The sequence below is a fragment of the Salvelinus sp. IW2-2015 genome, linkage group LG15, assembly GCF_002910315.2.
Source record: "Salvelinus sp. IW2-2015 linkage group LG15, ASM291031v2, whole genome shotgun sequence".
NCBI lineage: Eukaryota > Metazoa > Chordata > Actinopteri > Salmoniformes > Salmonidae > Salvelinus > Salvelinus sp. IW2-2015.
The window spans coordinates 15220489-15234763 of NC_036855.1; the positions used below are offsets into that span (position 1 = coordinate 15220489).

The 14275-nt window shown below is 41.9% G+C and overlaps 2 protein-coding genes across 2 annotated transcripts in view; one reads left to right on the plus strand and one right to left on the minus strand.

Annotated features, from left to right (window-relative positions):
- Positions 1-1014: 1014 nt before the first annotated feature.
- LOC111974852 (phosphatidylinositol polyphosphate 5-phosphatase type IV-like) lies at positions 1015-6642 on the minus strand. Its single transcript, XM_024002897.2, has 11 exons — positions 6394-6642; positions 4891-5796; positions 3824-3947; positions 3589-3686; positions 3378-3502; positions 3049-3168; positions 2601-2708; positions 2274-2435; positions 1994-2109; positions 1754-1890; positions 1015-1566 (listed from the first exon to the last, which is right to left on the minus strand). The coding sequence occupies exons 2-11, from the start codon at positions 5739-5741 to the stop codon at positions 1434-1436; spliced, it is 1974 nt and encodes a 657-aa protein (XP_023858665.1). The 5' UTR covers positions 5742-5796; positions 6394-6642; the 3' UTR covers positions 1015-1433.
- Positions 6643-7706: 1064 nt separating this feature from the next.
- LOC139028854 (uncharacterized) overlaps positions 7707-14275 on the plus strand; it is a 43386-nt gene continuing 36817 nt past the window's right edge. The window contains exon 1 of the mRNA XM_070447342.1: positions 7707-7847. Within this exon, the coding sequence (XP_070303443.1) occupies positions 7707-7847 (141 nt within the window). The remainder of the gene's footprint in view (positions 7848-14275) is intronic.

Consider the following 14275-nt stretch of genomic DNA (forward strand, 5'->3'; position numbering starts at 1 on the left):
TCCTGAGGAAATCAAAAACAAGATCACAGGCACTTGCCATGAGCGCGTAATGACAACTCATGATTCACCATTACACCAGAACCATTGATCTTCATGCAAGAACAAAATGAATTATCTTCCCTTCGTTAGCACAATAAAGTATGGAAAGTAATTTTTGAATAAGTTACATGACAGTGTATTTCATTTAGTCCGTGGGGCAACGCACAATTGGCATAGCGTCGTCCGGGTTAGGGAGGGTTTGGCCGGTAGGGATATCCTTGTCTCAGTATGTAAAAAATAAAATTAAAATAAATACAAATAAAAATAAAAAATGTAATAAAATGTATGCACTCTACTGTAAGTCGCTCTGGATAAGAGCGTCTGCTCTTGGCCGGTAGGGATATCCTTGTCTCAGTATGTAAAAATGTAATAAAATGTATGCACTCTACTGTAAGTCGCTCTGGATAAGAGCGTCTGCTAAATGACTAAAATGTAAAAATGTCAAGACAGATGACATTAAGGCAATGAACCAGAGTACAGTCAAACAAACCCCTCCAACACGATCAACATCACCATTGCAAAAGATGATTCTGTATCTATTATGTGAGATATTATACAATATGTAAATAAGTTAAATATTTGAAAGATATTATTCATACATCTGGTAATGCCAGAAAAGACCATGTATTAAGTTATTTCAATAAGTACCGTACTTGCAGGGAATGCATTTGCATCAAGCAACACCAAAAGAACTGACATTTCCTATAAAGTTGATACGAATAATAAGTCAATTTCTGTGAAATCACATTGGTTCGTTTTTTCTTTGAGTAAATCCACAAAAAACACAAAAGTTTTGGAGTGAATTGAGCTTTGGTATATCAACCGAAAGGGATGTATACTATTAAACATCTGTAAGAGCTGTTTGATGAAAATGCATTTACAAGGCCTTTGAATACTGTTACACCAAGTAAAAAAAGGTGACATTACATAGCCCATATCAACCTGGCTTGTTAAATAAAACAATTAGAAAAACAATTTTAAAGTACAGTTTACATAAAGCATTCGCTTCAGCCATCCAGCGCACAGATGGAGATGTGACTGACTGACTAAAAGGTCATCTTCAATGGCACGTTCCTCAGCTCAGTCTTGTTTGTGGAAGGGCTGTATAAATAGACCAGTTAACTGCTGAGTCTGCAGGCTGGTATCTGTCATTAATTCAAGGTCCCTGCCCTCAAGAACAGCCCCACAGCTACAACATCAGCCCCCCATAAACCATGAGTGACAGTTCCAACAGCTCTCAGTAGGGGGTGCTCACAGATCAGTTTCCGTGACTTCCATGACCCACACACCGACTGGGCTGGAAGTGGCAACAAAAGACTGGTTCCCTTTTGTCCCTCATGACTGTGTTAGAGTGATTCTGGAGGGAATCTGGTCCAGTCAAGTCCGGTCCAGGTTCAGGAGATTGAGCAGATGGTGCTGCTGCCCTGGTTCTTCATGGCTTCTCTCTTCTTCAGCTCTCTGGTGATCCTCCTCCTGATGCCCTCCAGGTACAGACTCCTGTCAAACTGGCCTGCTCCCAGAGGAATACTGGGAAACACACCAGACAGAGAACAACAAATAAAAGTCAGGATTAACAAACTGTTCTAGATAAACTCAGATTTTCATTGACTGCACTTTTGGACACCTATTACTACTACTATTTGTACTACAGTGTACATGAGAGGTGTAAAAAAGCTTGCTGCTGGAACAGCTGAGAGGAAGGGGTGGGACTTACTTGTCTCTCCCGGGACGCAGTTTGACCTGGAACATGGCGATGACAGGCCGGTGGTCTGACGTCTTTATCGTTGAACAGCTGGTGTACTTTATCACTTTGATGTCATCCACCTGCCTGTTCCTGAACAGTATTCTGTCCTATAGCACACAGAGGAACAGTAAAATATAAATGTATATTATATTTAAAAAAAGAGGCTTGCTTGAACGAATGGCACAGGGTATGACTGATGCTGACACATACTGTGTATGAGGGAGTTCTCTGCTTGGAGGTGGTGTCGTACATGTCACAGCCGACATCATATTTGTAGGTGGGGAAGAACTGAATTGGTGCTTCCTGGAAGCCTTTAAAGATGGAACCTAGAACAGAGCATAATACATTTGTATTATATTTTGAAATATCTGTCACAGTGAGCGTGGTAACAATACATTTTGAGATATCATTCACAATATAATACATGTAATATTTGCCTAAACCTGTCTGGTTCTTCGTGTTAATATTGTTTTGTTCCATGTAGACATACCATCCTTCATTTCCTTGGAGAGTTGGTCATGGTGGAGCAGAGGCCCCATGTCCACACCCGGGTTCTGGTTTAGAATGGCCTCTACCCCCACACGATCTTTACTCAGACGGAAGTTAAAGTCCCCAAACCAGAAAACCTCATCAAACCGTGTTGTCACATCCGCTGAAAGATATGAAACAGAAATGATAAGTACATTTACACTGGTGTTTTTATTCAGTACTTGTTGCATGAAGGAAATACCATCATTTCTCATCACACAATAAGCATGCTCTTCTAGATGTAACAGCAATACTGCAATGAACAACTATTGTCTTGAGGAGTACTTACAGGATGTGGAGCGGTAAGGGTTGGTGTCTGGAAGACCATTAGGAAGAGCAAGTGCTTCAATGATTTTGTTGTAGTCCAGAATCCTCTCGTACACTTTGGAATCTCCAGCTAGAAAACAAGGACATTAAATGACCTAGGGTGTATTCATTACGTCTTGCAATGGAAACCGTTTATATTTTAAAAACCAAACAGAAGTAAACAGAGCAAACAGAATGAAACTGGGAGGGACCTACCAGAATTTGTCCAATAAAAACTTGTTTTAGTTGCAAAACATTTTCCATTTGGAGTAAACGGGTTCTGTTGCAAAACGTTTAGCAACAGACTAAACATTGGCATAATGAATACACCCCTAGTTAGTAGTGAGACTGTATCCAAAGGCTTTCCACTTCCTGTTTACATTCACATCATGTATTGACATCACTTCCTGAACAACAGACGTGTCACTCACAGGTAAAATGGGAGGTGATGAAGAGGAAGGAAGTGCCAAAGAAGGTGAAGCCGATCCCCACAGCTCCTTTGGTTTTGATCTGAGACATGATGCGTGTTGTGACCGTGGCATGCTCCACTTCTGTTAGGAGATCCGATAATTACAGGGTACAGAGAGGGACCAAATCACATAATGTACTGTACACAAAATATTCAGTAGGTAGCCAGAGATCACCTTATAACATTGCCTCTCTTACAACATTTCAATAAGGGACAACATTCTGAGATTTGTTGATGGTAAAGGACTGATTCATTTTCCTCTGAAAATGTCGTGAGCCATTTGGGACAGACCTGAGCAGAACCAAATGAGGTCCCTCCTGACAAACACAGTGAGGTAGAGAACCCCGTGGGAGGCTGCGTAGAGCATGACGTAGTACGGCCCCAGAGTCTCTTGAAGACGGATCTCCCATTCCCTCCTGTGACACAGACACACATCAGCATAGAGTACTGAAGACTTCATTGATATCATTTTATTATGCACTCATACACAGTCATCTCATACCGGTCTGGACATCCCTCCTGGACTCCGATGATGTAAAAGTCTTGAGCAAATTCAGAGTCCGTCGGGAGCAACAGATCGTCTAGGTTGTTTGGAAGTCCCTGAAAAGCATATGGAAGCGGTCATTTTCCTTCATAACAGAATACCAGGACACACGTTATCAAAGAGTGAGTGTAGAATGTGTAGAAACATACGTTCATGCTCTAGGCCTAATGGTAAACAGTAGGAGCGGCCCCACCTTTTCTCCCTGCATGTTCCATGTGGCTATGTAGATGCCAACTCTCCTCTCTGGGAAGTAGCGGTCCAGCTCCTCAGCCCCCAGCAGGGCACCACTACCCATCACACTGCCCTCCAGAAAACTCCTGGAACACAATGAGGAAATGAACACTTAGGCTAATAACGGGAGGTATAGATATAGTTTTTTCCTGATTGGAAATATTATTGGCTACTTTGAACCAAAACCATTTAAAATGTCTGGTAGACTACATTATAAAATGTCAGTACCATGCACACACACACAATTTAAAGAAGGCTGCATATTATTGGCGCTGAATCACATTTCAAAACATAGGCTAGGCTTCTTCCATAGCTGATATCGCACTGAAACATTTCAGATAAATCCCCCGATTCCTTTAACAGCTCCTTGCTGAGGCATGATGTGTGTAGCGTACTGAGACCCATCTTTGCTCCCTGAATGGTGGCAAAAGCTATGCTGATTCACTTGACACTTTCCTCTATCTGAATGAGCACTTACATAGCATAAGCCTCTGAGGCCTTCATTAAAGTATAGCTGACACCAGTGTTGCGAGAGCACACATCAATGCTAATGCTCTAACTGCAGATGTGCCATGGTAATAATTAGCCTTAGCCTGCAGCATAGTCTTCTTGGTTACGATTCAAAGCTCATGGAGACTGTGAGACTGTTCACAGTAGGTTACAATAGCTCAAATACCGGTCTGTATTTCATGCAGAATACAGGCATATTTAACTCAAGGCCCACATCAATTCTTATCATGGGATGTCATGTGCCACATCACAGGAAGTGCATTACGTTATCAATGCAATGGAATATCACCGAAGCCTGGCTATCTTCATTTTAGAGGTGCATCAAACATTCAAAGGATACTATATACACTGTATTTAGATACAGAATGTTAATCTAATACAGCATCAAAGCCATGAAGACTTCTAATAGCACTCTGATACCAGAGTCAATGATCCAATACAGGTAGAGAAGGCTCCTGCAGTAGGTATCTGGTCAGTAATCTGGAGAGGATATCCTGAATGAGAGTATTGTGAAAATACCTGTTCCTGACATCCCTGGGTCTGATGGGGTTCAACACGCTGAAGGTGGACTTCATGGAGTTGACAGAGATGTTGTCCGACACCATGTTATCCAGAAGCCGGCTGTCGCTCAGGTTCCTGTGCAGTTGCAGCCTCTCCGGCCCAGCTCTCCCCGGCACAATGCCATAATCCACGCAATCCCTGTCAATCCGATTAGCCGTCCTTAAGGATGCGGAAGCCAAGCTCTGCTCCAGAGCAGGAAATGGACCCGAGGGCTGTAAGGGAGAGAGGCGTACCTTGGAGGACCTCACTCGCTGCTCTGCAGGGTCACTGTGGTGGTCGTGGGGCCCCCGCTCATACTCTGAAAGGCTCTGGCCCCTGGCTCTGAAGACGGGGGACCCTGATGGAGCCGATTGGGGTCCAACGACAGAGCCCTGTCCGTTCCTCAAGGTGGCAGCACCGCTCAAGGTGAACACACCTGTAACTGTTGAGTCCTCCTTAAGAGATTCTGTGGAGGAACCGGTCTCAGCTGGGTCGGTCAGACTCTCCTGGCTGTTCTTCAGTCTCATGCTTCTCACCTTCTCCTCCACCGAATCACTGTTCCCTCCCTTTGACAGTGCAGGGGGCTTTGGCAGCAGGGGTGGTCGGGGCTGGTAGGGACTGGTCTTGCTGCTTTGGTCTCGTACATCCTGAGGGAATTTCATGGTGTTGTTGAGGAGCTTTGTGGTTTTGTTGTCCTCTGTAGTGGGGTTCACCGGCCTATTGTCACCACTTACTCCTCCTGGATCCTTCCCACCAGGAACTCCACCAGGTAACACTCCACCAACGGGCTGAGAGGGGCTGCTGTCCTCCCCATTCTCAGTCATCCTCATAGCAGGCTGCACCTTCTAGGTGCATGGGGACTCCATTTGCTTAGAAGGAGATCATCTAGAAAACAATTACTTTAGCTACTATTATTGAGAATTGATTGATAATATGTATAATTATCTTTGATTGCTCAATTCTATTCCTTAAAATATGTTGCCCTGTTACTGATCTCACACAAGGTATAACGTTAAGATAGGTATTACATCATTAGGCACGATTAATTTGATTAACTAACTAGTTAGCTAACGTTAGCTAGTAAACTGCACATATGGTTGACTCATTATCGGTAGGTAGCTAGCTAGCTAGCTAAATTACTGCCTGAAAGTGGCAGCTCTGTTGGCAGCTAGCTAACGTTAACTGGGTGCTACATTTACTAGCTAGCTAAGCTAACGTTAGCTGATCACTTTTAAGGCTAGCTAACTAGATAGCTACGTCATCGTTAACATGTTATGCTCCTAGTTATGGGTTCTGCTAGCAGAGATAGCTAGCTAATGCTTACTATGCGTCCAATCTAGCTTGAGAAACGTAACTAATGTTAGCTGTGTGCTAGCTAATCTATGACAGCAGAACGCTAGTTAGCTAGGAACCTGGCAGTCTGGGAAAGACAAATGCATTAGACATGACGCTTCATTTAATCAAATGATTATCGTTAGATACCTGGGGGAGAGCAAAATCACGTTTCGTCCATTGCAGGGTTGTGAGAATACATCGTTATTGAGGTAGCTAGCTAGCTATCTTTAGCTTAGCTGGTTAGCTCCGAACGCTAAGCAAACTTTCCACTTCCTTAGTAACGCTTGACAACAGTTTTTGTAACCGAGAAAACACATGCTGCTTGCATTGTACTTGTAGCGCCCCCTACTACAAATGTAGTAGTGGTAGTTATGGTAATAATAAGGCTATTAACATAGGCAAACCCTTTAGTTTAGTGAGCTATTTTGGGGTGGTTTCAAGGTGTGGAGTTACTATAGTGGGTTAGAGTGAGTATAAGCCTTGGATTTTGAGAGCTTGTGATAAGCTCAACATGTTTTAGTTTGAACATTCTGAATGCAGGAGTGATTTTTGTTTAGAATCCCGAGGCCTTTATTCCACCATAAAAAAAACACTGTAATTTGTTTGTGTGTAATATACTGAAACTGTTCTGACTCACAGCCACATACAAAACAGTGTGTGTGTAATGTATCCTCTATGTACCTCCTTACAGTATTAGTAAGTAAGGTATATCAACTGTGATGATTTACAAAATATACTTGTCTGTCTGTTTGTCACACACACACACACACACACACACACACACACACACACACACACACACACACACACACACACACACACACACACACACACACACACAACACAACACACCACACACACACACACACACACACACACATACACATACACACACACTTTTAACCAGAAGGTGTCATTATAGGGCTATGTAAGTGCATCAAGTGTGCCTGCTTGATTCACAATAAAATATGAAATACATCTGATTCAACTCAATTATTGGCTTTTACATCTACAATGTGATGCCTCACCATAGGCCAACGAGGCTGTTTACCCAGAGTAAATACACATAACATTATCTGAGGTGTTTGATAACTGTTATGTTCCTGTGTTCACTCATGTTTAAGATGTTTACTAGCTCTCATTCAATGATGCTGCAGCACAGAAGTGTTCTCCAGTGAATTACAGTGCTTTATCTGTGGGTGGGCAAACTCTCTGACAGTGAGTCACACTCTGGCAAAGAGCAGATGGAAGTTTCATGCAACTCTGCTCCTATTTGGTATCGTTGCATTTCATGGTTCCCTCTCACAGCTGAAAGCGAGATGGCTAAGGTAGAGAGATTCTGAGAATCTTGACAATAGTGGGTTCCATAATCTAGGACATCTGTGCACAGTAAACACTGTTCTTTCCATATAAATCTTATTAAATTATTCTATGGTTCTTTCATCGCTGTAAGATTAAAAATGCTGTTCTTTGACTACAGCTTAGCATTCAACACCATAGTACCCTCCAATCTCATCATTGAGCTTGAGACCCTAGGTCTCGACCCCGCCCTGTGCAACTGGGTCCTGGACTTCCTGACGGGCCGCCAACAGGTGGTGAAGGTAGGAAACAACATCTCCTCTTCGCTGATCCTCAACACTTGGGCCCCACAAGGGTGCGTTCTCAGCCCTCTCCTGTACTCCCTGTTCACCCATGACTGCGTGGCCAAGCATGCCTCCAACTCAATTATCAAGTTTGCAGACGACACTACAGTGGTAGGCTTGATTACCAACAACAACGAGACAGCCTACAGGGAGGAGGTGAAGGCCCTCGGAGTGTGGTGTCAGGAAAATAACCTCTCACTCAATGTCAGCAAAACAAAAGAGATGATAATGGACTTCAGGAAACAGCAAAGGGAGCACCCCCCTATCCACATCGACGGGACAGCAGTGAAGGTGGAAAGTTTTAAGTTCCTCTGTGTACATATCACTGACAAAGTGAAATGGTCCACGCACACAGACAGCGTGGTGAAGAAGGCACAATAGCACCTCTTCAACCTCAGGAGGCTGAAAAAATTTGGCTTGTCACCTAAAACCCTCACTATCTTTTACAGGCAACTGCACCGCCCACAACCGCAGGGCTCTCCAGAGGGTGGTGCGGTCTGCACAACACATCACCGGGGGCAAACTACCTGCCCTCTAGGACACCTACAACACCCGATGTCACAGGAAGGCCAAAAAGATCATCAAGGACAATAACCACCCGAGCCACTACCTGTTCACCCCGCTTCCATCCAGAAGGCGAGGTCAGTACAGGTGCATCAGAGCTGGGACAGAGAGACTGAAAAACAGATTCTATCTCAAGGCCATCTAACAGCCACCACTAGAACAGAGAGGCGGCTGCCTACCTACAGACTTGATATCATTGGCCACTTTAATAAACGGAACACCAGTCACTTTAATCATGCCACTTTAATAATGTTTACATATCTCGCATTACTCATCTCATATGTATATACTGTATCCTTCACTATCTATTCTTTACTACCTATTGCATCTTAGTCGCTCTGTCACTGCTCATCCATATATTTTATACTTACTGTATATATTCTCATCCCATTCCTTTACTAGATTGTGTGTATTAGGTTTTGTTGTGATCTAGAAGCATAAGCATTTCGCTACACTCGCAACAACATCTGCTAACCATGTGTATGTGACCAATACAATTTGATTTGATTTGAAAAAGTCTCCCAATGATGTCACTATTTGATTATAAACTCTGAAGCGTCTATACCAGAGCTAATTATGTACAGTAGACACTAATGATCTGGGGGACCAGGCTTCCTCATCTCTACTATTGAGAATGACCCTTTGGTAAATCCATTTGAATTCAATAACTTTTTGAAAGCATCCCATTTGTTTAAAACAAAACTTTCCATACATGTTTGCCCATGGAAGAAGTGGTCAGAAAGTCACTTTTTGGACCTGAATGGCAAAACATTCAGGAGATAAAGGTGCTCAAAGTTGATCCATTTTGTATACCCTTAACCATACCATGAGACATCCATGTCTTCATCACTGGAAAAGATAAACGTTTGAGTTGGATATAATTTAATAGCCTACAAACAGTGTTTTCAAACTAAATCTTTAACGTCAATTACCTAAAAATGGGTAAACTCAGATTTTTTCATATTCGCAAATGTTGTAGCTTCGACCCTATTTCATATCATCTCAGGTTTTTGTGTTTGTGTTGTGAGCTGTGAGGCCGGTTGGACGAACTGCTAAAACAACGTTGGAGGCAGCTTGTCAGGTGGATGGATTATCAGGTACCGTATATATATATATATATGTATTTATTTATTTTTTAATATTTCTTTTACCTTTAACGTCAATAATCAAAAAATTTGTAAACTCCGATTTTTTCATTTTCACATATGTTGCAGCTTAGACCCTACTTACATTATCAAAGGTTTTTGTGTTATGCCCACCCTCAGTTGAGACAACATTCTCTTGAATACAGGGTGGAATAAAATACCCTGTATAAAATAATAAAATAAGGAATACTTTCCTCATGTAGCGTGACACATCTACTTCACATAGAGTTGATCAGGCTGTATTCCCAGTTACGTGAAATCCATAGATTAGGGCCGAATGATTGTATTTCAATTGACTGATTTCCTTATATGAACTGTAACTCAGTAGAATCTTTGAAATTGTTGCGTTTTATATTTTTGTTTAGTGTATATATGTTTTCTTCCAGAAATTATAGAATAGTTTGACAACCCTGTTTGAAAACGATTAAATTATATCAATCTCAACCGTTGATCTTTTCCAGTGATGAAGACATGGATATCTCATGGCATGGTGGGGTATGCAAAATAGGACAACTTTGAGCACCTTTTATCTCTTGAACATTTTGGCATACAGGTCCAAAAATCACATTCTGAGCACTTCTACAGTGGGCAAATATGTATGGAAGGATTTGTTCTAATCAAAAGAGGTGCTGTCAAAAAGTGATTGAATTCAAATGGATTTACCCCTTTGCAAAGTTCAGCCATGTCTGAGAATACCACCTACACATAGCCTGTTGCTGTGGACCCAAACGTCTCCACTCTGAATCCCAAACAGGACTGTGTTCAGACCTGCCTCTCTCTCCGATTGCTCCAGACACATTTTATAGAGCTGCCACATAGAGAGAGAGCCTTGGTGAAACTGGCAGCTGCATGTTGCAACAGGAGTACAGGGTGGTCAGGCGTGGGAATGAAAAGGATCTGAAAGCTCAAGGGATACCTATCAAGTTTAACAATGAAAAAGTTATCAGGGCCTGCTCACAGAATGGCTTTTCCATTGTCTTAATCTTCTGTTCTAGTATACCTGCAGATACAGATCTCCTCTCACCAAGAGACAGCTGATCCACCTTCCCTCATATAACATTGGAACTGTGGATCCATTCTTTGAATCATATTGTAGATTTTTCATAGATTTTGGAGTCATATTTTTGTCAGGAACCATGGTTCAGAGAAAGTTGTAAAATTACTAATTGTAATTTTAAACATTGTGTCTGTAGTGTCATGTTGTAAACTTGTGCTGACTTCTATAAATATTGGAATATATTATTTGGCAACTTTGAATAGGAGTCAACCAAATGCTGTTGATGCTAACATCAGCAATATTTGATTGACTCCTATTCAAAGTTGCCATGCAGTCTAAATATTGACTTCGGTCACTTGATGTCTTCTATCTTTTCCAGACTGTACATTTCCTTTGCCCATTTCTCATTATGAAAACAATAACAGAGCAGCACAGTAATGCATCAGTGGTCTCACACACACAAACACAAACACACTCACACTAGCTGCCACACACTACATTCCACAAGAAAAGGACAAAGTTTTTCATTTAACTTCTATATTGTACATGCTGTACAGCAGTGCAGTAGAGAGAGAGAGAGGGAGAGAGAGTAGAGCGAGCGAGCGGGAATCAATGTGCTGATATGAGATTGTCTAATGAGGATCAGAAACATCTTAATAAAGGCCCATAATACCACCTTAATCCCTCATTACAGGCCAATCTGCATTCAGTGTTCCTACCTCTGCAGCCACGGCACATTCCCCTTGCATTGTTCTCCCCATCATGCACAGAGGGCCACGCTCTCTTTGTCTTCTCTGAGTGTCAGTTATATTTGATCCCCTCATTAGACTTTTAGAATAGAAGTGAAAATAGTGCTTTTGTGTGCACTTCTTATAGTATCAGTGAACTGAAATGGAAAATGAGACATATGCTTAATAACTCCGGACCAGTGTGGGGACTGGGACCCAGACGTATTGTTTTATCAGAGATAAGAAATGAAATGTTATAATGGAGTTGGAGTGTTGAGACTGGCTGTGCTTTGGTCAGAAGTAAAGAGACACTCTTGAGTCATGTAATACTTACTGTATGACCTTGGACAGTGTGATATTAGTAGTCAGACATATAGGCTTTTCCAAAAGAAACCCAATGTTGAGAGTAACCTACATGAATGGTGTTCAAAACAAATATGACACCTGTAATGTGACATTATGTAGACTACACATATTGACAGAACCACCGAAATCAATCAAACCTATGAAATCGAACCTGTCTAACCACATAGCTTTGGAATTACCTTTGCAAGGTATACCCTTGTGAATCGAGCATCTTACGATGTCCAGAGGGGATGTTGTTGATTGATATTTACCTTGTGACCAGTTCAAATTTCAGGGAAAAGAGGTGTCAGTTGTCCTAACGGAAGTGTGTGTATTGATGATCTTTACRTCCTACATTATTCCCTCCCTGACCGGAAAAAGTCAGCTCAGGTCACATGGTCAGACAAAAACTATTGTACTACAACATTAGAACAATATTGTTAAGCCCAGTGGATGAAAACAGCAGCCAAACCCTGTGTGAAAACCGGATTATCGACATCAAGGGCATTCATTCCTYCCGACCAACACACACACTCCAATTTACACTAATGAAGGAGGTTAATGTTGAATTATGCGCTCAAAGAGAGAGAAATTAATCTCTTTTTCTTTAGGTGGTGCAGTGCAATGATTCATGTGTGGGGAGAGGATAATTAGCTTGGTGTAGGAGTGCAGAAGGTTTGATGTAGCTAAAGCCCAGCCATCATAAATAACTCTCCCTCTTACTCAGTGTGTTGTACAGCTGAGTAGGAGGAGGGGGGACAAAACATAACACATAAACCTCATTAAGGGCCAGAGTTGCTAAAACCCCATAGCACAACAGTAATGCAGCACAGACGTGATTAGGTAGGGTCAGAGGGAGACATTGATATTTTCTGTGTGTGTATGAATGGAGATCACAGGCATTTGTCGTTCATTGTCCTTTGACCTGAGGGGGAATATCAGCATCAAGAGCCCTTCTTTCCTTATTTTTTGGCAGAGTCTACATTTCCTCTCCTTCTAATGATCTATTCCTAGAGACCTGAAAATCACTGCACATAAGTTGAAAAAACAGTCTTTAAAAGACTGAAAAGGTGTAATTCATAATTATCTTGACAATGGACCAGCACTGGCTGTCACGATCGTCGACAGGAGAGAGAGATGACCAAGGCGCAGCGTGTGCAAAATACATCTTCTTTATTATAAGGAGGAAAACAAAACAACAAACGTGAAGCTAATAACGAACTAGTGCACACATGCAACATAGACAATTACCCACAAATACATGATGCCTATGGCCACCTTAAATATGGCTCCCAATCAGAGACAAATGAAAAACATCTGTTTCTGATTGAGAACCACTCAGGCAACCATAGACATAGCTAGACACATTCACTCAACCATAGACTTCCCTAGAAACATTCACTCAACACAKACCCATACACTCTAACAAAATCCCCCTAGACACTACAACCACCCAAGACAAGACAAAAACACAAACATACCCCATGTCACACCCTGACCTAACTAAAATAATAAAGAAAACAAAGAATACTAAGGCCAGGGTGTGACACTGGCAATATTTTTGTAGTCAACTATGAATTGTAAAATATTTTTGTAAAATATATGAGCACTGTTTGAATGGATATGTATTTACGTTTTGATAAACCCAAAGGGACAGTTGCTATACAGGTAGCGATGTCGCAACAAATATGTGCCAGTAGTTTTGAAATACCCAGTGTCCCCTTCGCATAGATATGAGTGTCAGTTACTGGAGATGTCTCTTCATCACTCCTAAGGTATTCATTTTCAAAACAGTGAGAACTCTGCATGCCTCATTTATATCTCTGCGTCAGCAAACACTGCCTTACCAAGCAGAACAAAAAACAAGACAACCGTTATTCAAAGTACAGCCCAGCATGTTCATTTTGTTTGTATCCATATCCAGAAACCATCGTATTTTCATTAAGCAATAGTTTTGCTGATTGTGTTTTTTCATGAGTGTTGAGCCATGTCTGTGCATACATATCGAGTGAGCAAGGAAGTTTGTCATTTATATCACCAAACAGASGGTCAAAACATGGGGAAAAACAACATCATTGCTTATTGGAAGTTTATTGGAGAAAGAAATGTCATGCAATGTGTACTATGTGCTGTCGTCTTTAGGGAAGTGAATGGTCTTGTGGAAGAACAGGTTAGAGATCCCTACACTCAATCACTGTGGCATATCTCCCTAGAGAGGAGGTTTTTGCTCAAACATGCTGTGTGTAATCCACTCGGATCCCCTGTTTGCTTCATATCTATGCTCCCATTCTCAATTTGAGTTAGGAATGTTCCAGGTCTACAGGTCCCCAGGGCATAAACATTGCTCAACACCTAAACTCACCAACACCCAAACTTACCAACACCCAAACTCACCAACACCCAAACACCTACACTCACCAACACCAACACCTACACTCACCAACACCCAAACTCATCAACACCTAAACCCACCAACACCCAAACCTACCAACATCCCAACTCACCAACACACCAACATCCAAACTCAACAACACCCAAGCTCACCAACACCTAAACTTACCAACACCCAAAGATACTAACACCCAAACCTACCAACACCCCAACTCA

What these genes read in the sequence shown, in the direction of transcription:
- LOC111974852 (XM_024002897.2), bottom strand. Translation starts at nt 5,741, where the DNA reads ATGAGGATGACTGAGAATGGGGAGGACAGCAGCCCCTCTCAGCCCGTT. An exon ending in CCTCATTTGGTTCTGCTCAG is followed by an intron (nt 3,169 to 3,377) that starts GTCTGTCCCAAA and finishes ATCTCCTAACAG; the next exon opens with AAGTGGAGCATGCCACGGTC. An exon ending in CATCACCTCCCATTTTACCT is followed by an intron (nt 2,709 to 3,048) that starts GTGAGTGACACG and finishes CTTGTTTTCTAG; the next exon opens with CTGGAGATTCCAAAGTGTAC.